We start from the raw sequence: 26,565 nt of genomic DNA on the forward strand, positions 1-26,565 counted from the left end.
TTTTTGCATTTTCCTTTTCTTCCATTTTACTTTCCCTTTCTTCTCCTCTTTTCATTTCTTACTCTCTTCCACTTTAGAAGCAGTGATGGTTAAAAACCCAGCCTCTGAGCCAGGCACAGTGGCTCACTCCTGTAATCCTAGCACTTTGGGAGGCCAAGGAGGGTGGATCACAAGGTCAGGAGTTCCAGACCAGCCTGGCCAATATGGAGAAACCCCGTCTCTACTGAAAATACAAAAATTAACCAGGCATGGTGGCGTGTGCCTGTAATCCCAGCTACTCGGAGGCTGAGGCAGAAGAATCGCTTGAACCTGGGAGGCGGAGGTTGCAGTGAGCCGAGATAACACCACTGCACTCCAGCATGGGCAGCAGAGCGAGACTTCATCTCAAAAAAAAAAAAAAAAAGAAAAACAAACAAAAACCCAGCCTCTAGAGAAGGACTACCAAGGATTAAATGCCAGCTGTGACACTTACTAAAGATGTGACCTTGGGCATATTACTATGCTTTCTCCACAGTGGTATCTTCTTCTGTCAAATAGGGATAATAATTCTCTTCTTCATAGAGGTATTGAAAGGATTACGTATGAGTTAATTCACTGGTATGTAAAATGTTAGGAACAGTGCCTGACACATAAGGTTTTATTTAGTAAAACATATTTATTTCCTTCTATTTCTCTCAACAGCTCCTTTCATGTCTGCCTTTTCCCCATCATCACTCAGGGTTTAAGTTACTAAGAGGATAGGGGCACTCATGGGCTCTCAGCAGCTCTGTCATCCTAAAGTAGGGAGAAGTTTCAATGTTGGGAGTAGATCTAGTGAGGGAATCCTGTGAGTGGCATTTCTCACTGGGATGGAAAATGCCAACAGGCATGTTTCTCCCTCAGGTAGCATTTTTGGTAAGACAAAGGTTGAGTGTTAGAAGTATACACCAATTATCTTTCCTGAGGCCATGGGGAGTACAGTATAAGACAAAATAGACAAGATTACTGCCTTTGATGATTTCAAGTTTAGTGGAAGAGACCATCGTTAAATAATTTTTATATATGATCGTGGTACATATTATGAAAAGCTATGAGAGTGTAACATGGAAAGGCCTAATTGTAGTCTGGGAAGTCAGGGAACGTCTTCTGGAGGAAAGGATTTTAAGCTGTTCTCCTTCCCACATGGAGGACAATAATATGATGCCAGAATACACTTTAGTCAAGCCTCTTTTTTAAAAAAGACATTTTGTGTTTTGAGATGGAGTCTCCCTCTGTCCCCCAGGCTGGAGTGCAATGGCGCTATCTCAGCTCACTGCAACCTCCGCCTCCTGGGTTCAAGCGATTCTTCTGCCTCAACCTCCCAAGTAGCTGGGATTACAGGCACCCGCTACCACACTTGACTAATGTTTGTATTTTTAGTAGAAACAGAGTTTCATCACGTTGGCCAGGCTAGTCTTAAATTCCTGACCTCAGATGATCCACCCACCTTGGCCTCTCAGAGTGCTGGGATTATGGGAATGAGTCACTGGGTGTGCCTTACTCAAACCTCTTCTGTAATTTGTTACATGCAGTACAAATATACAACAATAAGGAATCTTTCCTTTCTTCTATTCCTAATTGTCTAGAGTGGTCTTACACTCTTAATTATTTCCAGCAGATTTTGTTGCATCATATAGTAATCTTATCACGGTGCCTTTTGTTCATTATCAGGTAATGCAACTATTTATATATTCTCTTGTGTGGTTTTTACAGTTTATTTTACACTTAATCTACACCTTATATAATCTTACTGATTTATGTGAATTCTCCCTATATTGTACATGTCTCACATCTGGATCACTGACTTGAATTTCTTATCTCTGTATAAGCCCTATGGCCCTCCCCCTGCCTAACTTTCTGAGAATTCCAGCTATTAATGGAACATGCATTCTGTGATGGATTCAACTCATGAATGAGTGAAATATGTGAGCATTTTAGTCTTGCATGATACATGTGTAGTAGCATTTAAATAGTAAATTCAAATGGTTATGTTTTTAAAATAATGTCAAAATAACACATTTCTTTCTTACTCCCTAATAAAAATTACTGGCAAATTAATTAGTTGTAAAATTGGTGATTATCAAAATTAAAAAAGCAAAGCTGTTGAAAGCACATGGCTTCTCAGAGAAAGGTTAATTTTCAAAACATAGCTCATGATTTTTGAAATGCCTTATTTATTTATATTTTAATGTTATTTAAAATGACATTTGAATTTATAATTATCATTTTGGAAGAAATTAAAAATCAAGTTTAACAGGTTGACTTGCTTTAGAATTATATTGGTTACTAATGAAATGCTTTTTAAACATTTTGTTTTAGTGTTGTAGATCCATTTAGAATAAAGGAGAATGATGCAGCAGTTAAAATCCAGAGCTGGTTTCGAGGATGTCAAGTTCGGGCATATATCAGGTATATTGGTTTTGTCATGGAAACCTCAGATATATCATAAAAATATATTCCTTAGAAAATGTAATTTATTCATACAGTGCTCATTTCAAATAATTTTTTATTTTGCTCATAATGTAGTTAATAAATTGTATGGTATTCTTTTAAAAGAAATACACAGTATTTCTGATCTTTTCTTACCAAAACTAAATTATATTGACTGTATCTCTTTTTAAAATTCTCAATATTGGCCGGGCATAGTGGCGCACTCCTGTAATCCCAGCACTTTGGGAGGCTGAGGCGGATAGATCACTTGAGGTCAGGAGTTCAAGACCAGCCTGGCCAACATGGTGAAACCCTATCTCTACTAAAAATACAAAAATTAGCCTGGCATGATGGTGCATGTCTGTAATCCCAGGTATATAGGAGGTTGAGGCAGGAGAATCCCTTGAACCCGGAAGGGGAAGGTTGCAGTGAGCTGAGAAGGTGCCACTGCATTCCAGCCTGGGCAACAGAGTAAGATTCTACCTCAAAATAAATAAATAAATAAAATTCTCAATATTACAGACACACTTGCCCAGATTCCTTTTCCCAAATTCCTAAGGATCTACAAATGACTGGGTTTGTATTTATAGCAAATAAATTCATTGGCTGGTAAGAAAGGGGAAAAAGAGAAAACAGTTTCAATCCTTTCCACCATGTTGGTAGATAAACGAAAGTGATGCGTGGATGATGTCATTCTGACTATACAAAGAGATGGAAATTTGTCCCTATCTTAACTCTTAACTCTATCTTAACTTTTTTTTTTCAGTGCCCAAACTTTCCCTCAGTGTCCCATCAATTCTTAAAAATATTTTCCTGGATAAGGTAGAGGAAAATATGCCTACTCCAATAATAACTCATCAGGCTGGGAAATATGCTATATAAAACTTCCTTATACTGTCTAGTAAGAGCTAGACATACAGATTTAAACTGTGAAGACAAGGCTTCTCTCTCTCTCTTTTTTTTTTTTTTTTTTGAAATAGAGTTGTTGCCCAGGCTGGAGTGCAATGGCATGATTTCGGTTCACCGCAACCTCCTCCTCCCAGATTCAAGTGATTCTCCTGCGTCAGCCTCCCAAGTAGCTGGGATTACAGGCATGTACCACCATGCCCAACTAATTTTGTATTTTTAGTAGAGACAAGGTTTCTCCATGTTGGTCAGGCTGGTCTCCAACTCTCGACCTCAGGTGATCCGCCCGCCTTAGCTTCCCAAAGTGTGGGGATAACAGGCATGAGCCACCGCGCCCGGAAGACAAGGTTTCTCTTTTGGCCACTATATAAACTAAGGATCACGGTGACAAATCGAGGATTTTTGAGTTCAGCAGACTAACATGATGTTGGCTTGGATAGACTGAGGATTACAGGAAAAGAATGAAGAGGAGAACTATTTGTTAACCTCATGAATTTCTCTCTCTCTCTCTCTCTCTCTCTCTCTTCTACCCGCCCCCCACCCCCACCCCCCCGCCTTTCTCTCTTTCTTTCTCTTTTTTTTGAGACAGTCTTGCTCCGTTGCCCAGGCTGGAGTGCAGTGGCGCGATCTCGGCTCACTGCAACCTCTGCCTCCCTGGTTCAAGCGATTCTCCTGCCCCAGCCTCCAGAGTAGCCGGGACTACAGGCATGCACCACCATACCTGGCTAATTTTTGTATTTTTAGTAGAGATGGGGGCGGTTTCACCATGTTGGTCAGGCTGGTCTCAAACTCCTAAGCTCAGGTGATCCACCTGCCTTGGCCTCCCAAAGAGCTGGGATTACAGGCATGAGCCACTGTGCCTGGCCCTCATGAATTATTTCTAATTGTTAATAATGATTTACATCAATAGTGCCTGGCTTATTTCTCAACATGTCACTGTGACCTGTTTTATAGTCTTAACATTCAGAAATATTTTAAAAAGTAAGTGTTGAAGAAGAATTGGAATTAAGTATTGTGTAATAATAAGCTCCAAAGAACTAACGACTAGTTACCAATGCTGTTTTCTTCTACTTCTAGAAACAATTAAGTCTATCCCACAATAACTTTCTACTCTTTAAAAGTGCACATAAACTTGCTCTTGAATTTGAATTCTTGAATTGTAGAAGAGTATTCTAACAAAGATTTAACTGACCTCCTTGTTTCAGTGAAAGGATACTAATAAGCATATTTTTTATCCTAGGCATTTAAACAGAATTGTAACAATTATTCAAAAATGGTGGAGAAGTTTCTTAGGCAGAAAGCAATATCAACTAACTGTGCAGGTAAATATAAAATGTACATATGTTAGCATTTGAATTGTACAATATGCTGTAATTTATTCACCTTAGTCCTATCTCCATATAGTTTGGAAATTACTGATGATGAGTATTTATGTAAGGACAAAATTGGGCTCTCTTTCTAGTATGAGACCTCTTTTTGAAAGCATTTTCTGATATTTCCATGGATAATTGACCCATTTTTTTGGTACCCAAACTACACTGATATTATTTTTGCTTGAAGTACTTTTCACAGTATATGCATTTATGCTTATTTATTGATGATCGTCTGTACTTTGTAGATGGTGAGCTTTTTGAGAGTGGGCGCTGCAGCCCACTTCCTTTTTGGATCACCAATATTTTAGGCTAATGCTTTGCTCAGAACGCAGTCAATAAATATCCTCATCAGGACGCTAAATTGGTCAAAGCAAACAATAAGCCTTCTTTTGTCTTCTCTTCAGGACTTTCTGATAAATTTTGTTTCATGGGTGTAAATAAGATTTAACTAATTTAATAAATGATGTATCATTCTAGAATGGTTTTTTATAGAAAGTTAAACGTATTTGTGGATATATCACAAATTTATTTGTGATTAATTATTATTGGAAAGCAACAAAGATTATATGGTGCTGTTATACTAGCTATTATTTATTAAACAACTGCTGTATACCAGGCATTTTGTGTAATTATTTAATTCATATGTTAGGATGCTTATTAAAAGTAACTGTTGTTACTTTTAACAAGGAACAGGCTAGGAAACTGAGTCTCATCCACTTGTCCATGAACACATAATGGTACACTCAATATATGTAGCAACCTTACAGTTGCTATAGAAGTTTTTACATTGGGCACAGTTGTCTGGTAATTACCAAGATCCTCTGCCTAATCTGCTAAGGACAGAGACTATGTCTCATTAGCGTTGCACTCTCAGAGCATGGTGCCTGGCATATATTAGATAATTAGCACTTATATCTATGAATAGAAGAATGAACAAAAATTCTGTTTCTACTATGCTGTGCTCCCTTTACTGGTAGAAGCCAAAAATTGATACTGATTGGTCATCAGTCTGAGTATAGTAATTTTTTTTTTTTTTTTTTTGAGACAGAGTCTTAATCTGTTCCCCAGGCTGGAGTGCAATGGCATGATTTCACCTCACCGCAACCTCTGCCTCCTGGGTTAAGCGATTCTCCTGCCTCAGGCTCCCAAGTAGCTGAGATTACAGAGCCCAGCCACCACACCTGGTTAATCTTTTTATATTTTTAGTAGAGATGGGTTTCTCCATATTGACTAGGCTGGTCTCGAGCTCCTGACCTCAGGTGATCTGCCTACCTCAGCCTCCCAAAGTGCTGGGATTACAGGTGTGAGCCATCATGCCCAGACAAACTTTTTTTTCCCTTCTCCTGTCTTGATTTTGGTTAAAAACATCATTTTAAAAAGTAACTCTTTGAATTGCTCTGAAAGCAAATGCCTCTATTTCTGTTTCTGCTTAACATTTTGGAAAGGAAAAATTGGGAAGAAGATGTAACTTATAGTTACAGAGTATATGCTAGGTGCCAGATACTGTGGTAAACATTAATTATGCAATATCTCTGAGTCTTGTACCTACCTTTTGACTCTCACCGAACTGTAGAAAGAGCACAGGCTTTAGACCTGATGACAGAGGTTTGATGACTGTGGGCAACTTATTTAACCTGTGTGGACCTTGCTTATGTACCTTGTCTTTAAAATAAAGATAAGAATGTGTGGCAGATTTTTGTTAAAATTAAGTGAAACACTGTACGTAAAATACCCGGAACTGTGATTGGCACCTAGGCAGTGCTCAAAAATGGTAAGTTTTTCATTTGTGATGCTGTTGTTAGTATTATTCAAAAACTATCGAGGCAGTTTGCTTGGAGTAATATAAGTGAGAGATTTTCAAATCAGATTAGCTCCATTTTACATTTCTCTCACTTATGCATAATCACATGATGATTTTATTATATGTGAAGTGTAGTGTGTGGATAGATAGATAGATACGTAGGCATACGCTTTTTATACAGTGAGTCAGGAAACCTCCTATGTTTTGAAGCTTGTCTTTCTTAGAGTTAGTGACAATAGAAATTAGGAGGACAGCAAAGAAACACAGACAGATGTCTTTAAAGCTGTATTTATAATAAATAGGAAAGAAAACTGAAGAGGGAAAAGAGACTTTCAGGGTGTAAGTGTAGATATTGGATTTACTATCAATCTATCTAAAGTGCTATTCAACTGATAACCCTAGAATCTACAACTTGATATTTTAGAATATTAAAGGTGATCAGGATAATTTGTATTTCCTTCATATTATCTATGTCTCTGTGTTTATATACTGAAATTAATATAGTTAAATATATACTCTTCTATATTGTTGAAGAGTTAAATTTGCATGATCTTCATGAGATGCTCTTCTGAAAAAAATGAGTGTGGTTGTAGAAACAATAGTTTTAAGAATCTTTGACAATTGCTGACACTGGACAGAGCCAATGGAAGCAGATGAAGTCAGATAGAAGGAAGTGTTATAGATGTTTCCTGGGCATAATGTTATATTCTTAAACAGTGAAGAAGAGATTTGATTTTTCTTCTTTTATTTTTTCAATTTGATTGCTAGGGATTTTGGTAATAACCTTTTATCTGGTATACATATGAAAAACCCGTATTTTCTATTTAAAGACACGTAAAACGAAATAATTCCATTGGCTACAGTATATATTCCATATTCTATCCAAACTTAATTTATACCATTTTAATACAGAATTTTTATTTCATATTTGGGTTCATATGTCTCACAGGTATGGAAAAAATGTAAACAAATATCAGTGCTTCTTTTGTATGTGAAATTCCTATTGATGGCTTTTAAATACTATTTTTAAACATAAGTTTTCCTACTCCACCTTCTTTCTCCCTTCCTTTTCTTCTTTCTTTCCAATTTTGACATATGATTTTTATTTATTTATTCTTATTTACTTATTATTATTTTTTTTTGAGACAACGTCTTGCTCTGTTGTCCAGGCTGGAGTGCAGTGGTGTGATCTTGGCTCACTGTAACCTCTGCCTCCCTGGTTCAAACGATTCTCCTGCCTCAACTTCCCAAGTAGCTGGAATTACAGGGATCTGCCACCACGCCCGGTAATTTTCTTGTATTTTTGGTGTAGACAGGGTTTCACCATGTTGGCCAAGCTGGTCTCCAACTCCTGGCCTCAAGTGATCTGTCTGCCTCTGCCTCCCGAAATGCTGGGATTATCGGCATGAGCCACTGTGCCCAGGTGGCATATGATTTTTAAAATTTATTGTGCTATCATTTACATTCAGGCCACTTTAAAATAAATTTTAAATTTTGAAAAAAAATCAGATTTACAGAAAAGTTGCAAAACTAGTACAAAGAACTTCCATATATTCTCCACTCACATTTTTTTAATCATGTGAAAAAATTCGCATTATTATTTCCTCTTCTCTATATACATTTTTTCTCTATATGCATTACTTTATTCATTTGACACAAAGTTACAGAAGTTATGTCCCCTTATCTCTCAATATATTGTATGCATATTGTTTACATAATCTTTTTTTTTTTTTTTAAGACAGAGTCTCGCTCTGTCGTCCCAGGGTGCAATGACACAATCTCGGCTAACTGCAACCTCTGCCTCCTGGGTTCAAGCGATTCTCCTGCCTCAGCCTCCCGAGTAGCTGGGACTACAGGTGCCCACCACCACACCTGGCTAATTTTTGTATTTTTAGTAGAGACGGGGTTTCACCATGTTAGCCGCATGGTCTCAATCTCCTGACCTTATGATCTGCCCACCTTGGCCTCCCAAAGTGCTGGGATTACAGGCGTGAGCAACCATACCCGGCCCTACATAATCTTATTACAATATTAAAATCAGGAAATTGACATGTGTACAAAACTATTGTATAGACGCTAGTCACATTTTACTGATTGTACCAGTAATGTCATTTATAGCAAAAAATCTTTTCCAGGGTACAAACTAGGATTTCACTTTGTAGTTAGTATTTGTTGTGTCTGTTTAGTCACCTTTAATCTAGAATAATTTTTTCGTCTGTCTCCACTTTCCATAACCCTAATATTTTTGAAGAGTACAGACTAGTTATTTTTCAGATTATTTCTCAATTTTTGTTTGCTAGTGTTTCTTCAGTGTTAGATTCTGGTTATGCATTTTTAGCAGAAATACATCTCAATACATCATATTATGATGCATATGTCATCAGTTTGTCCAATAAATGTTGTTAACTTTGTTTAAAGTAGGGTCTCTCGGGTTTCTACACTATCAACTTACTATCTATCTCTCATGAGGGGATATTTAAATGCTATGTATACATCTTTTTCCTCATTAAACTTTTGTGTGCTAGGTTTAGCATCCAATGATGATTCTTACCAGAATCAATTATTACTGTAGTGGTCCAACAGTGATTTTCTAATTCCATTGTTTCTCCTACATTTACTTACCAGCATTTTGCTATAAGAGATTTTCCTCTCTCCCATTTATTTATTTATTCATGTATTTATATGAGTATGAAGTCATGGATTCCTATTTTATTCAATGGGTGGGTTATAGTCAACTACTCTCACTAAATGGTTTGGTGCTCAAATAGGCCTTGGTTTTCTCACTAGGAGCTTCTTCAAACCAATTTTTGATAGAATCTTGTTACTTAACCAGGATGACCAAGAAATTAAAGTATTCTGTGGAGTAATGAGCACCTTTAGTCCCATTATTTATAAGCGATCGAGGTTGTATGTTAATGGTATGGACCAAGACAGTAGAGTATACTTATGCATATAAGACGTTCCTGGGTTCAAGCGATTCTCCTGTCTCAGGCTCCCAAGTAGCTGGGATTACAGGTGTCCCCCCACCATGCCCGGCTAGTTTTTGTATTTTAGTAGAGAAGGGTTTCACCATGTTGGCCAGGCTGGTCTTGAACTCCTGACCTCAGGTGATCCACCCTCCTTGGCCTCCCAAATGCTGGGATTACAGGCATGAGTCACTGCACCAGGCTGAGACCTCTTTTTAACCAAACATATAAGAGTTAATACATTTCAGTAACTGTTTTCAAAGTATTCACCTTGGGAATGTGTATTTATTTTAATGATGCTGGGGTTGCTGGTTAAAAAAAGACTTTTAAAAGTTCAAATAATAAGCCACCTAAGAATATTTGTTTTGTTACTTTAGCATCTCAACTGGATTTGATCAAAAAGGGTATCACCCAGCATAATCACCAAATGATTCTCCAGATTGGGATCTAATTATTTTTTGGTTCTTTTGAAAACAAAATCAAAATATGAAGCTTTTCCTCATTTAGATTGGTTCGTGATGGTTTTTAAATCTGGTAAGCTCTAAGCTCCTTAAGAATAGGTCTGATTTATGTATGTATGCATGTATGTATTTATTTATTTTTGCCATTGTGTACACACTGCCTAACATAAGGCATGAAACATAATGGAATCTCAAAAAATAATTATCAAATGAGATTAAAATAGCTTCCATTTCTTGATTGCCTAGTGAAAGTGTAATATTGCTTTAAGCATTTTACATTCTTCATGTGTATACCAACTATGGATAGTATTATACCAACCCTATGAATATTATCACTATTTTATAGGTGAAGAATCTGATGCTCAGCTTCCTTCCTCAGGGACACACTGCTATTGCTGTTATTACTATTACTGTTATGTGGAGAAGAGTTCTCAAAGTCAGTTTGACCTGATTTCAAAATCCTTATATATTGAGCTGGTAGGCAATTCAATCTCAGCCCTTATTGGGGATTTTTCTCCTTTATAGGGAGGTCCTGTGGGACTCAACCTGTGCCAGCATATCAGAGATTCTTGCCTTCATGGAGCCTTCATTCAAAAGATGTCCACTGTCCAAGACGTTGTGTTTGAACCTTCCAAGTTAATCCTTAGAAGACTCTATGGCTGCTGAACCACATTAAGGGAATGGGAATTTTTACCAGAGTTGATATCCCTAGTGCTTAGAGGCCCATCTTCCCCACAGCTGCCATGAAGCTTACCCCTAGAGTTTTAGCCACCTCCCAGGAGCCATAGGAATGCCAAATGCTGTATTGCTTCATTTCAGAAGGCTAATGTTCAGTTCTTTCCTAGGCATGTGAAATCTTTCCTCTCTTTTCATCCTATGCCCACACCACTTCTTTTACACCTCACACTGCTCTGCCTACCTTCCACCAACATATTGCCTCAAAGCTTAGGTTTTAGAAAAACAAAGCCAGGAATGGACAATCACATGTAAACCTTCTGAAGCAAGAGTACATGAAATGATCTGCTATTTTCTTGGGTTGGGCAGTGGGACATGAGTTGAGGATACTGTTTGAACCTCTGCACTGTCACACCCTTAATCCTATAATGAGTTTGCTTAAATCATCATTTTCTTAATTTCTGCTGCATAATTTTTTTGGCCTTACAGTTATATATAATAATAACCATATCATACAGTATATGATTAAGTTATAAAATGAATGGTATAGAACAGTCATTTTAAAACTAGTAATAGAACCATCTCTAACTACAATTTTAGAAAAATTCTTAGTCCTATGTGTAAAAGAGATATGATATAGTTTGAATATTTGTCCCTGTATTAGTCTGTTTTCATGCTGCTAATAAAAACATACCTGAGGTAGGGTCATTTATAAAGAAAAAGAAGTTTAATGGACTCACAGTTCCACATGGTTGGGGAGGCCTCACAATCATGGTGGAAGGTGAAAGGCATGTCTTACATGGTGGCAAGCAAGAGAGAATGAGCAAAAGGAGGAAAAGCCCCCTATAAAACCATCAGATCTTGTGAGACTTGTTCACTATCTATGAGGACAGTATGAGGAAAACTGCCCCCATGATTCAGTTATCTCCATCCGGCCTCACCCTTGACACCTGGGGATTATTACAATTTAACGTGAAATTTGGGTGGGGACACAGCCAAACCATATCAGTCCCCTCTAAATCTCATATTGAAATACAACCCCAGTGTTGGAGGTGGGGCCAGGTTGGAGGTGTTTGGGTCATGGGGGAGGATCACTCATGAAAGACTTGGACCCCTCCCCACAGTAATGAGTGAGTTCTGGTTGTGTTAATTCACATGAGAGCTGATTGTTTAAAGGAGTCTGGCAGCTTGAACTGCCTCTTTTGCCATGTGACATGCCTCTTTTGCCATGTGACATGCCTGCTCTCCCTTTACCTTCCACCATGAGTAAAAGCATCCTGAGCCCTCACCAGAAGCTGAGCAGAGGCTGATATCAAGTACAGATGAGCCAAATTGACCTCTCTTCTTTATATATAAATTAGTCTGTCTGGGGCTGGGTGCGGAGGCTCACGTCTGTGATCCCAGGACTTTGGGAGGCCAAGGCGGGTGGATCACGAGGTCAGGAGATCGAGATCATCCTGGCTAACATAGTGAAACCCTGTCTCTACTAAGAACACAAAAAATTAGCTGAGCGTGGTGGTGGGCACCTGTACTCCCAGCTACCCAGCTACTCGGGAGGCTGAGGCAGGAGAATGGCGTGCACCCGGGAGGCAGAGCTTGCAGTGAGCCAAGATCGCGCCACTGCACTCCAGCCTGAGCGACAGAGGGAGACTCTGTCTCAAAATAATAATAATAATAATAATAATAAATAAATGAATTAGTCTATCTCAGTATTCCTTTATAGTATGCAAAATAGACCCATGCAATGTATAGGCAGTGCAACTATTTTGGAAGCTAGACAAATGCAACTGCTTCATTTCTTTTCCTGTGTTTTCTATTGTCGCCTGAGCCACCAGGGCATTATTTGAAAGCCACTGATTTAATTTGCTTGACTCTGGAAGGATCTCTGGAAAGATCACACACAAAAAACCTGATGATGTTAACTGCCTGGGGGGAAGAGAACTGAGCAGTTGAGGGACAGGCATGGGAGAGAGACTTCAATGTCAACTCATTTGTAGCGTTTGAATTTTAAACAATGTGAATGTATTATCTATTAAATAAATTAATTTAAAAAGAGAGTCAATTTAAAGGAGACTTTGCCCATCAAAACACACACATACACAGACACACACACACACACAAATAGAGGTAATAAGTATTCAGGTGGGAAGTTAGCATAGGCTCTGAAGGTCAAGGAAATGACACTTGAGCTAACCCTTGGGAAGAAAACATGAATGAAAGTTTGAAATTAGGAATGAGCATAACGTATACAGAAACAGATAGTTGCTCTAAATTATGCAGACAGTGGGGAATAACAGAAGGTTGGTAAGGAGTTCAGTGTGACTTTTATAAAATAATTTTGTATTAATATGTTTTTAAGTGATTTTTAAATTTAAAAATAGTTTTTGCAATTACTGTCTCATTATGTCATGAGCAATGGTTCTGTTAAGAAGAATGTGCAGGTGGTATCTGTTTTATAGATGAAGAAATTGGTACTTAGGGAGACTAAATGATGTGCCTAGGGTTCTCAGCTCCTGATCCATATTTATCTATATAGATCCACATACTAAATACTAAACGTCTTCTCTAGATGTCCCTCAGAAGGCCCAAATCGGATCCTCCTATAGTCCTTTATTTCAAGTAAATAGTACTGCAATTCAACCAGAAATCGAACCCAGAGAAACAGTCATCCTAGACTCTCTACCACCTCTTGTTCCCTACCCCACCTTCTATTGGTCATCAAATCATTTTTACTTTCCCTCTTAAAAGTCTCTTGATTCCAAACTAAACTGCATCATTTTACTGTCATGCCTGTAGTCCTCCTTCCCATAGCATACAATGTAAAGTCCTTGCTTTTTCACATGACATGTGAGGTCTTCCATGGTCTAACCATTGCTTCTTATCTAACATCACTTCTTGCTATACCTATATAAATATGCTTTAGTCATATTCAACCACTTGCCATTGCCCAAATATGCAGTGTCCTTATCACCTAAAGATTTTTGGCAAATGCTGTTCCCTCTGCCTGGAATGCTGTTCTTTACTCTAACATGCCTCTCATTGCTCTGATTTCCTACGTATCCCTCAAGACTTTACTTGAAGATCAACTTTTCCTAGTCTAGTAGAAAGTAAAATTCAGGAATACTGAAAATATTAATTTTGTCTTCTTAAATGCTTGTCATATGGGCATTTGTCTCACTGATACATTTGTTTATTTACATCTCTCTCATTTGATTGGAAGCTCCTGGGTAGCAGTGATGAGCCTATTTATTATATCTCAAAAATATCACAGTGACTGACACATAAAAGGCCTACTGAAATTTTTACCAACTGGATAAATAAATGATTCACAGGGATACAAGTTGGAAGATGTTTGCTATGGTCAATGTAGATGATGATTAACATCGATATGTGCCAGGGTGGATTGTATTCTTGTTCAAAATTAGTCATCCCATCTCCCCTTCTTCATAGAAAGGATGATTCATACCCATCCCACCGATGTGGGGCTTGGCTGTGTGTTGTAGGCAGATGGGATATACGCCACACCCAAACTGAAGCTTTAAAGAAGTGTTCTCAGTCTTTCCCTCTGGTAGAAGAATGGCATACCTTAGATCCAGCTTGCTCCTTCAGCCTTAGGGCTGAGATGAAGAGATATGTGGGACATAGCTACAGGGAACCTTAGCTCACATGCAGTGTGAGTAAGAAATAAATTTTTGTTGTTTTGCAACCTACTGTGATAGTTGTATTTTTATCTCAGCAAAGCTGATTGATAGTTATAATGATAATGAAAACAAGGATGTTTATAAGAAACATTCTGAATGGGTTACTTGGTTATGCTTACAAAAAAATGTTTGGAGCTTTTGGAGTTTGTGATGATGTTAGTACACCTCCATGTGGTGATATCTTGTAAGGCGATGGTGCAAACTCAGCAAAATCTCTCACACATCAAAATTAGAACTCAACAAATATTTGTTAAACCAAACTATTGAATGGGAGTTTAGATTAAAGGTCGGCACTGGAGATAAAATTCTAGATCCATAGTTATAAGATGACAGGAGTTTCTACCTAATGAAAAAAGTATGTGAACAGTACAGAATGGTATCTTAGAATTGAGGCTTGTGGAATGCATTAGGTAGGATTTAGGAAGAGGAAAGGGAATTAAAAATGAGAATAAACAAGAAAACAGAGTGATATTATATCACAGGAATCAGGGGAGAAAACTTATAGGAAACTTGGAGTTGTCAACAGTATCAAATGTGAAGTTGAAGCAGAAAGAGGACTGTGAAAAGATAGAAGTTCTAGGATCTCTTTAGTGGGGAAAGTCAACTTTCCTCAAAATTCTCCTATACCAAAATATTTCTATCCGGCTTTTAAATAATTCTCATGGTGACATCAAATAGCTTATCAAGTCCTAAAGGGTCATGTGCTCTGCACTACAGTGACTTCATTAACCCACAATAATAGAGCTATTCCAGTCTTGTTTTGTGATGTGTTTGGCTCTTTTTTGCTTCCTGTATGACTGTTGTTTTTGTTCTGCTTTTCAACTTCCATTTTAGGCCTTTCCATTGACTTTCATGCTGCTATATCTAGCAACATAACCCAAATTTGCCTATCTTAGGGGTACAGAACTGTTGGGTCACAGCTGTGAAAATTCTTTCCTATTATTGAGGATGTGCTCTGATTCTTCTTTTTATTAGTAACAAACTTATTGTCACCTGGTGCATGTGCTCAGTGCACATGCATTTTATGCATGCTGAACTCTTGGTTTTTTACTGTGGCCTGTTCATTTCATTGTACAATCAAATAGTCCTACTATTTGGGGACCCATCTTGTTTTAACTGTGTAATGTTCTAGTTAGCTTTTCCTTACCCCTTCCTTACCGCATTCGTTTCATAAATGGGGAAATAAAAATAAGTCATTCTTTTAAACAATAGTACCAGAAAAATGTAGAAATATCCTTTAATTTGCTTCTTTTAGAGCACTAACAATTTGAGAGTTCCCCGAGTGAATTTATCTGTAAAAACTAAATAGGATGGCTTGTACACATTTTGTTATACTTTTAAATTTGCTTTCCTTTTTTATATTTTATCATTACCCAATTTACATTATGTTTAACATCAAATGTGCTATTTTTGAATAGTCTGAGAGCAGAGAAGTAAGTATAAAGGCTATTGTAGTACATAATTAGTTTGATATAAGGTGTTATAAAATAATGATATATAACTGTAGTCCTAGACAGGTCAATGTTATGTTTTTAAATTAAGATCATCTAGTGAAGAACATATGTATGGCAACCACATTAAAACTCAATTTAATTAAAATTTTTTGTTGAAATGTATTAATAGCCTATGGTAGAGCTATTTAATTTAGAAAAATTACAAAGATTAATTTACAATAAAAAAGAGAAATTAACCAAATTATAAACATAACATTATATTGATGAAATCAAGGTTCCCAGTATTCATACATGGCTTACCATTATAACACTTCTTTCAATGTTTTCATATATGATTATTTAAAAGAGGAACAATTAAAGTTTTATTAACTTTAAATGGGAAAAAAGATTACACGTATCATCAAATTCCATTGTATGTTGTTATGATAAATGCCAACAATTTGATCTTTTCATGGTTGGCAAAAATGCATAAAATGCCAATCACTAGTTTTAAAACTGATAAGAGATTGACATAGTTGCTTTCATAGATGTTTTTCTTTCTCTTCATTAGATGAACACGTTTATTTTTAGATGAGAAAATGCCCAATATTTTTGAAACTTTTCTTTATAGGACTTCCAAATCAGTTATAAGATAATAAGGCAGCATTCTTCACCTTTTGGTGTCATACTAGAAAACTGAAACATATATATATATGTGTGTGTGTGTGTATATATATATATATATTTTTTTTTTTTTTTCCTTAGGGTCTAAACTCCAAAGACAGGACAACTTAAGACTCTGAGTTACTAATATTAATTTAAAACTTTAACAACACATTTTCATCATAATTATAAGTTTAGATTTGGTTCACCTAATCTTGAAGATAATATTACTGGTAACTGGGAGAAAGAATATAATTGGCCATTAATTCTTTTTATGGAAAAGATGGTATTTTAAAAATGAACTGTTGAGGCCAGGTGCAGTGGCTGATGCCTGTAATACCAGCAATTTGGGAGGCCAACGCGGGCAGATCACCTGAGGTGAGGAGTTCGAGAACAGCCTGGCCAACATAGTGAAACCCCGTCTCTATTAAAAATACAAAAATTGGCCAGGCATGGTGGTGCGCACTTGTAATCCCAGCTACTCAGGAGGCTGAGACAGGAGAATCAGTTGAACCTGGGAGGCAGAGGTTGCAGTGAGCCAAGATCTTGCCATTGCACTCCAGTCTGGGTGACGAGAGTGAAACTCCATCTCAAAAAAAAAAAAAAAAAAAGAACTGTTGATAATGACCAATTGTCATCAATTGCCAGCAAACAAGGCAAAACATATGCACAAAATACTCATAATTACTTGATTAGAAATTAATTTAATAATTATACTCAAAATTATGAAATGTGGATGGCCCTAATACGGAAATGAACAAAAACTCAGGCTCATCAGATCTGTTATCCATTGTGCATGGCTTCTAAAGGTTTCATTCTTATCACTTTAATACATATATTTCTTTTGTATTTTTCAATCTACCAAATGATGCCAGTTGATCTCATCGTGTTATCTAGATACGTTACTCAAAATTATTATAAATATATATTACTTTAAATGTTTTGCTCTTGAAATGGTTAATCATTTCATCCTTGAAGCTCATATTTTCTTAGTTTGCAACCAAAATGCTCAACAATAAAGGAAAGATTAAATAACTTATGGTGTATGTTCATATAACAAAAAAATGCAGTTATTGTATATTGTACATGAAAATATGTGAAGAAGGATTTTAAAACTGAGGAAAAGAAGAGATCTGTACTAGATCTGTTTAGAGTAGGTGAAACAGTCTTTTAATAGAAATTAAGCCTCCAGGGCTTTACAGAGAAGAATTTGCAGTCTGGGTCTAAAACAAGAGGTGGAATGGTGATAGTTGACAAAGTCTGGAGCATGCTTTGGGAACATAAGGCTAAACTGAAACGGGGGGTCATTGGGACTGGAAAAGCCGGGTAATTGTAAGCTTAGGGAATTGAATGTGCTGTTGACATGAATATGAAAAGTCTTGGGATAGTGGCAGAAGTTACAATGAAGAATAAAACTTTAACTTAGGTGTCAAAAATCTTTTTTTGAGATGGAGTTTCACTCTGTTGCTGAGGCTGGAGTGCAGTGGTGTGATCGCTCACTGCAACCTCTACCTCCCAGGTTCAAGCAATTCTCCTGTCTCAGCCTCCCGAGTAGCTGGGATTACAGGTGCCCACCACTACGCCCGGCTAATTTGTTTTTTTGTATTTTTAGTAGAAACAGGGTTTCACCGTGTTGGCCAGGCTGGTCTTAAACTCCTGATCTCCAGTGATCCGCCCACCCCAGCCTCCCAGAATGCTGGGATTAAAGGCGTAAGCGACCATGCCTGGCCCAAAATATTTGTACCCCGTAGCGGGAGCAGGTTGGGAGGGCAAGAAGGAGAGATAGAGGATAGTGAGATCCGGAAGCCTAAAGGAGGGTAACAACACCAAAAAGGGATAGAGCATAATAAAATTGAAAAACCTTAGGTTAAAAATGGGTTCTTTTATTTATTTATTTATTTAAAGGAGTTCATCCTACTGGTTTGACATGGTTTGAAAGTACCCTTGGAGTTAGGAGAACGCTAGCTTCTTATTCCACTTGGTAGCACTTGTAGTAGAGAAGAAAAGGTAGTTTCTCCTATAAATAAATGCTTATAAGGATAACAGGGGAGATAGGATTTGGACAGAAGAAAGGAATGGTAAGACACTTCAGGCAAGCAAAGTCATATGAATATTAAAGTGGAGAAGAAAAAAATGTGCAGTAATTTGATCAGATTGAGGTTTAAGGGAAAGGAATAGGGAGGGATAATTGGAAAAAAAGCAGCTGGCACCTGATTGTGGTGAATTTTGCTTATAACTTTGACCTGTAAGAGAGTAGTTCTCATTTGTCCTCCACCACCATTGTAATTCACTTGATAGAGAAAAAAGAAACTTAAATACGGGATATACTCTCATCAGTAATCATTATCCCACTAGAGAAATAAAAAAGTTAAGTGTCATGTGCCTTAGCTTGTAACTTTCTCTCTCTCTCCTAGTGATCTGAAATACTCAAGTGTGTTAGTTACATCAGTCAGCCCAATTAGGATGCCTTGCTTTAAGCAATTGGAAACTTGAAATTCTATGATTTTAAAAATTCAAAAAAGGATTTGATAAAAGCAATACTTTATAAAAGTAATCTAGAAGAGGTGTTCCAAATGGATTAAACATAATATTAAGCAGGTATGAAGACTGTAGGTTGTTCAGTCACAGGAAAAGAAGATTTGACAAAGCCCAGGGATTAGTTGGAAATGATAGGTAAAAATGAAATAATCAAATCCTCAATATAAAATAGAAAACCAACATAGCCAATGGTGAAACTGAATTCTCAGAAGTTTGTCTTACAGGCAGGATAACATTCAAAATACTTAGCCATGTGTACAGTAGGGTCACTCATCACAGTTCATGGACAACAAATCAGAAAGGACACCAGTTATAAATAATAAGTATAACCTCTCTGGTCTAATTCCACTGAATAAGAGCTCAGTCTAAAAGATCCATATGTATATCAACCAGTCAGAAAATTAATTATGTTTTCAAAAGGAATATATTCCTTCTAAAAAATTTCAGAAGCTTTCTAAAAATTTAGCTAGGTAATATGACAAAGGTCACATAGAGCTAACAAATGGATGATAATGTTCAAATGCTATTTTTTAATCCCAAGAATTCTTCCTATCCTATCTGATGTAAATGCAAGACATCAGTGCTCTCAATCTTTCCTGTTCTTTTCCCCTCCCTCTTTTTCTTCATTTATTCAACAAACATTTGGTGAACATCTAAAATTGAGCACCATGTTTCCACTCCAATAAAACAATCTACTTCTGTTGTACTTAATTTTCACCCCAGATCTTTAATCTTCCCCTTTAAAGTAGACTTGATATCTTGATGATAAAGGAATAGGTAATTAATAAGTAAGAATATTGCCTGCTGAGACATTAAAATGGCTTGTCATTCTTGGATATGTTATTAACATTTGGTAGGTATAATATGCTTTCCTCACCGAATTTCATGGAAAGAAAAAAAAAACTTTTAAGACAGAATTCTAGAAAATAATTTTTTAAGAACTAGAGCCTTTCTATGAGTTATATTTTAACTGTTCAATTAATCCAAAGGGTTAATGTTAATATAATAAATAATCATCATTTTCAGAATATAGAAACAAAGATAAAATTTTACGAAAGTTTAAAGTGTTTATATGTATCTCTTAGAAAGCTTATGGAAATGCAGTTCACATTCACATGTGATTTTTTTTTAGTTTTTTAAAAAATTATGGTGAAATATGTGTAGCATAAAATTTACCACTTCATTTTTAACTGTGTTATTCAGTAGCATTAAGAATATTCACATTGTTACATAACCATCACCACTGTTCATCTCCAGAACTTTCTCATCTTCCAAAATTGAAACTTTGTCATGTTAAATAATAACTCTCCTTTCCCTCCCATCCCTGGTAACCACTTTCTACTTTCTGTCTCTATGAATTTGACTATTCTAGTACCTCATGTAAGTGGAATAATAAAATACTGTGTTGCATATGCTTCTTTCAGTACTTTCTAAAGCATCTGGGCTAGACAATTGAGAATAAATGTGGTATCGATTAGTGGTATCATTCTTAATCAATTAATTAAGAATGTTATATGAGAATCAAAGTGCTTTCTCACCTCTTAACTACAGGATTCAGAATTCTTTAGTTCAAAATCTGAATCTCTTTTTCCTGTTAGTTCATAATAAAATTGAGCCCTTTATACTTTTTGGAATTTTACTTTTTTTTTTTTTTTTGAGACAGAGTCTCACTCTGTCACAATGTCAGAATGCAGTGGTTCAATCTTGGTTCACTGCAACCTCCGCCTCCCGAGTTCAAGCGATTCTCCTGCCTCAGCCTCCTGAGTAGCTGGGATTACAGGCGCCTGCCACTATGCCCAGCTAATTTTTTGTATTTTTAGTAGAGACGGGGTTTTGCCATGTTGGCCAGGCTGGTCTCGAACTCCTGACCTCGTGATTCGCCTGCCTCGGCCTCCCAAAGTGCTGGGGTAACAGACATGAGCCACCAGGCCCGGCCTGGAATTTTACTTATAGTTAAATTACATACTTTTAACTAAAAAATGTGTAACATGAGCACTACTGATAATCCCTTTCATGATGACTATTAACTGTGTCCTGAGCACCTTAGATACTTTATCTCATTTTACTCTTCACGACAACTCAATGAAGCATATAATGACCAATTTTCTAAGAACAGAAATCAAGACTGAGAGACTTTCAGTAAGTTGTTCAAGTCCACACAGCTGTTAAAAGCAAAGCTAGGAATTGAACACAGGTCTGTGGCTCAAAAGCTCACACATACACTCTACTGTTAACTAAACAATGATATGATAAAGACAAGAAACATCTTTTTCTGAACCCAAACTTTTGGAAATATATAATATCCAAAGTATTTCTTCTTTATAGAAATGTTTAACAGCAATGTCTGCTTCAATGTGATGTCAAGAAATACAGTATTAAAATAAATATTTTAAATCACCTCAAACACCAATTATGCCTTGCTTACAATCATGAAGAAATAGAATTTAAAATGAAGAAACATTGTTGTGTTCATTTGTAAATAACATATTGCAGCCAACTGTTTCTTAATTGCTCAGACAGTTGATAAATAATCCAGCCCTGCTGCTCTCCACAGACAATTTGCTTTGGATCAGACCGGGCAATTCAAACAACACTAATTACAGTGAAACCCTTTTATATGAATTTCTGTTTGTCACGGGGCAGAAAGCCCCTTTATAAAGAGTTAAGGCACTTTTTTCTGATTTTTGCCTGAAACATAACAATTATTACCTGGGCTCAAGTTATAGTGAATAAATTTCGGTTGAATAAAAATGGATAAAGTTGTATATCATGTTAAAAATATGTATCTCATTGCTTTTATTGTTTATTGTACAGTCATGAATTATATTAATTTTATATTTTTAATTAAAAGATAGAACAGATGGGGAAGCTTTGTTTAAATAATATTTTCATTGAAATAAGCTACATTGTTGAATGATTTACTGTAACAGAAATTTGTGTATTAATATATAGATGTGTCTTTACTGGAGAGAAACCAACACTTCAGGAAGTCTTCACCATACCAAGGGATTTGCTGTAACATGATATCATTGTATTTATGATTTTATGGTGTTAAAATGAATATTAAATGAAACAAAATTCCCAAGGATTACTCAGGAGGCAGCTAAGTACATAACATTTTGCATAGATGGTTGGAAGGCACAATTTTGCTCCATCACTGCATCCATATCCTTGAACGATTTCGACTGAAGACAGCATTTCTTTGAATTTTTCATTAAACCAGACGTCTTGAAATATGAATTCCTTTTATGTTTCTGTGAGTTTTGGCTAAAAGAACCCCAGTGAATAAATCATACAATACTACATGTCACCAGCACTTGTGAATATTTCTGCTTTGTTATTCTATTCTCAGTAGAGCACCATTGATTATCAAACTCAGCGGAGAGCATTTTATGATCATATATCTCCATTAGCTCCTAGTTTGACTACCATAGATTTTTCTGGTTAAGCTTGCATTATGTATTAGGAAGCCTATCTCTTCAATACAACGTTTGATTTCATTTTTCTAAGGCTAGAACTCTTATTATGTATTATGTATAAAGATTCTTATCTTTTATATGTAAAAATAGGCTGCACTGTCTTTGTGTAACTGAAATGTATGCCATCTTTTTTTCTTGATTCACAGGTAGCATATTATACTATGATGATGAATCTCTACAATGCAATGGCTGTCAGGGTAAATATTTCTTCACTTGTTAAACAAATGAAAAGTCAATTGTGCCCTGAATTCGCTTTTAATAAAATGAGCAAAGCAGAATAATGCAAATTTGATTGATATGCTAATGGTAAAGAGAGAAAGAGTATGTAGTTAAAAAGTTAGTTATGCTAAATAATCTTGGCAGTATTAAAAATTAGAGTAAAATGTAAAACATGTAATTATAAATGCTTATGTTTTAGAATGTTAAATATCTCTGAGCCATAACTAGAGAAAGACTTAAATATTAATGAAGCAATGTATTAGTTTCCATATGTCATATAGAATACATTGTGATAAATAGATGAACATGGTTCTGGAATATAAGATTCCTGCCCAATACAAATCAATTAGAAATTATTTATATGATTTAACAGTAACGAAGTCAGTTTCCAGCTTAGAAGTTTTATTTCTATCATTTCTGTATTCATTTTTACTGTGTTATTTTCCTAATAGAAAACTGAATTTAGCAATTATGGAGCTTGAACTGGGTTTCTGTACTGATCTTGGGAATGGACACAACAAAAATATTATTTCTTTTGTTTCAGACAATATGATAATAATTTAATTGCTAAGCCATTATAAATGGAGAAATTTCTTAAGTGAATTTCATTAGTGTCCTTAAACTCTATGTTGCCTTATATTCTTTTTCATTAATCTGTTAGTTCTTCTGCAAACAATGGATTTTATTTTGAGTGAGGCACGGTAGTAAAATTCTTTCAGAAAGTGCTGGGGTGAACCATAGTGGGTAAGATAACATTATTTTGACTATGTATTTTTCTTTAGAAAGAGGCTCTTTCCTTTTCAGGTGAGTGTGCTGGTAGTCTAGCCGGCTCACTCTAGTATTTCTTCATCCTCCTCTCTGCTTGCTCTCCTGGAGTTTGAGGAAAAATATAAAAGGAAGAAGTAGATCTTCCTGCTGCTTCTCTTGAGCCAGAGGCAGATACTCTAGCTGCAATGGGCTATTTACCTTTCTCAGTAATATTCATATAGGAAAACAATTTTTCTTTTAATGGGAATACTTTGGACTGGGGATTTCAGAGATTTTGTACCGCTTTGCTATAAACCTAACCTCAGAGACTAAAACACCATTGATTATTTTCTGCTTACTTCATGTCAGATGTGTCTCCAAAGTAAAAAGTCATAGATGACTGAGAACCTAAAGCAGTTAATGACCATTTAGCTATCTCCACTGGTCACCAGGGGAGATTGTAGAAGAATATTCTTCCTCTCTTCTGTGCTACTAGGGAGAAGCACAGAAGATAGGGTTAGAAAGGTGCATACTTTTGTGTATTATTTTACCACAGACCTTCATATTGAGTTCTGGTCTTACTTATTAATATTTCTTTTTCCTAGACTAAACATATGATAAGAAATTCACATCAATACAAGTCCCTCAGAAGGCAGTTTTTTACTTATTCCAGCATATACTGAAAGCTCAATTTTCCAATAGCATCATCCAATGTCAATTTATCTTTGATTAATGTCAATGGACAAGGTTGAATTTTACCTGAGTCTTGTGATACTGGAAAACAACAAAGGTTAAGAAATCCCCATACCTGGCTGGGTGTGGTGGCTCACACCTATAATCCCAGCACTTTGGGAGGCCAAGGCAGTTGGATCACCTGAGGTCAGGAGTTCGAGGCCAGCCTGGCCAACATGGTGAAACCCCATGTCTACTAAAAATACAAAAATTAGCTAGGCATGATGGTGGGCGCCTGTAGTCTCAGCTACTCAGGAGACTGAGGCGGAGAATCCCTTGAGCACGGGAGGCGGAAGTTGCAGTGAGCCGAGATCCCACCACTGCACTCCAGTCTGGGTGATAGAGCAAGAATCCGTCTCAGAAAAAAAATAAAAGAAAAAGAAATCCCCACACTCTTTTCTGTTTTAGAAACAGCTTACTGCAAAATAATTAATAATAATAATAATAATAATAGAAAAAGAAAAAAGTTACTCTTCCCTTGTATCAATTAGATATATACAGGGATGCTCCACTTTTTTACCTATGACAAGGCCAGGTGCATTCCCTCCAAATTTCCATTCTTTACCTCACAAATGATTAGCTGAATTGCTTGTTCTTAGTGATCAATTGGAACAAAATGTCTGTTAACCAATCTGTGATTTAGCTTCTCTCCCTCCTCTACATCCCTGAGCCTTGGCCAGCATGTAACATCTTAACGTCCTCTCCTGATAATAGACTGACTTTAGAATAAAAGATTCTCTGATCTACTACTCAATCATGCCACCCTTTTATCCCACTTCTCCACCTTAGATTCCTTCTAGCCTTGTTTTACCTTCCTAGAAAGGAAAAATTTGTTGTGCCTTACTCTTGACTTGCTTGTAAATCTTGTGGTCAAAGTGCTCTCCCTATTGCAGTAGTCTGCCTCTGAAGATTGCAGTAGTCACCCTCACACTTCCTCTTGCAATACTCCTTTCAAATAAAGTCTCTCCCTTGTAATTCTGGATCCTTTTTCCCATCCCCTTCCATTCTCTTATGCTTCCCTCTGCTCCCCTCCCCACCTCTCCTGTCCACTCCTATCCTCTTCTTATTGCCTTTTCTCTCTGACACAATATTTTGGGATATCAGAGTAAGGGTGGGAATGCAGTAGTGATTAAAGTGAGGGGAGGGAAGACTTAGCATTTACCTGGAGGTTGGAACAGTCCACTTAATGACACTCAGGAATTTCTGCGAGGCTGTGTGGAGCACATAAATATTACTATGGGAAATTTCTAATAGAGACATTTCTCTAACAAAGAAGTTCAAAGTCACTCTTCAGAGGTTTGAGATGGGTTAACCTAGTAGTAGACTATGTGCTACTTCATGTTCCTAAGTTAAGGAATCAGGAATGAGGCTCACTGGCATAAAGACCATAAATGATTTCATAACAATGATAAGTGTATAGCATTGGTTGATCCAAGTGACCAGTGACCAGAACTGAATCCATCAGTGGACTCCAACCAATTTATTTGTAAGTGGATTTTTGCGAGATGCCGCCCTTAAAATTCTGCTACTTGGAAGAGTGAGTGGCCGAAGAAACCAATATGTGGCCCAGATACCTTTGTATTGTGTACATCTGAAGATTACAATCCTAACTGGATACCAGTAGCTGAAGTTTTATTTCTAATACATACAAATCTGCTTTTTCAGTTCATAAGCTACCCGGTAACTTAGTTCAAAATTAGAAGTGATTTAAACATGAATGGCGAGTGTTCAAAAGAAAGAATCTCTAAGGGTAACAGATATCTACCAAATATCTATATGGCCAATAATATCCAGACAGATATATAGGTACCCAAATTATGAATAACACCTTCATGAACAACATATAAGAACAAAACTTTTGTCTTAATTTTCCTTATGAACAAAGCCTATTGTAAGTTATATATATTTGGCTATTGATTGCTACCATGACAACTAAAATGTATTTAATTGTCAAAGAGGCTAGTGGAGCATTTCTGAAATGGCAGGAGTTTTACAAATGTATTTATAGTCTATCCATCCCTAAATAGATACCACTCTTTTGTAATGACGAACAAATTATATGTATGTGATTTTCTTTTATGTAATATATATTAATATCCTGATTTGCTGCATTTAGTTTTAAAGGGTCACCTTTTCTCTAAAGACTTTATGATGCCCCTACCCCTGCAGAATTCATCACTTTCCTTTTTTATGTTCCTGTTTTACCATCGACATACTTCTGTTATAGAACCTGTAACATTTTATTATTCTTACTAATTTACATGCCTGTCTCCACCCCAACACCTCCTGCCCCCCTACACACTGTAAGTCTCTTGAGGCCCAGATCCTTTCTTCTTCATCTTTGTATCTTCAATGCTTGGCTTATAGTAGGTGGTTAAATAAATATCCCTGAATAAATCAATGAATGCTGAATGCTGGCCCAT

At 36.5% G+C, this 26,565-nt stretch overlaps 1 protein-coding gene across 1 annotated transcript in view; it reads left to right on the forward strand.

Annotated features, from left to right (window-relative positions):
- SPATA17 (spermatogenesis associated 17) overlaps window positions 1-26,565 on the forward strand; it is a 229,289-nt gene that overhangs the window by 15,210 nt on the left and 187,514 nt on the right. Inside the window, exons 2-4 of the mRNA XM_033195162.1 lie at window positions 2,338-2,427; window positions 4,595-4,676; window positions 22,591-22,641. Coding sequence (XP_033051053.1) covers window positions 2,338-2,427; window positions 4,595-4,676; window positions 22,591-22,641 — 223 coding nt within the window. The remainder of the gene's footprint in view (window positions 1-2,337; window positions 2,428-4,594; window positions 4,677-22,590; window positions 22,642-26,565) is intronic.

The sequence above is a fragment of the Trachypithecus francoisi genome, unplaced genomic scaffold (genome assembly GCF_009764315.1).
Source record: "Trachypithecus francoisi isolate TF-2019V2 unplaced genomic scaffold, Tfra_2.0 Lachesis_group5, whole genome shotgun sequence".
NCBI classification, from domain to species: Eukaryota; Metazoa; Chordata; class Mammalia; order Primates; family Cercopithecidae; genus Trachypithecus; species Trachypithecus francoisi.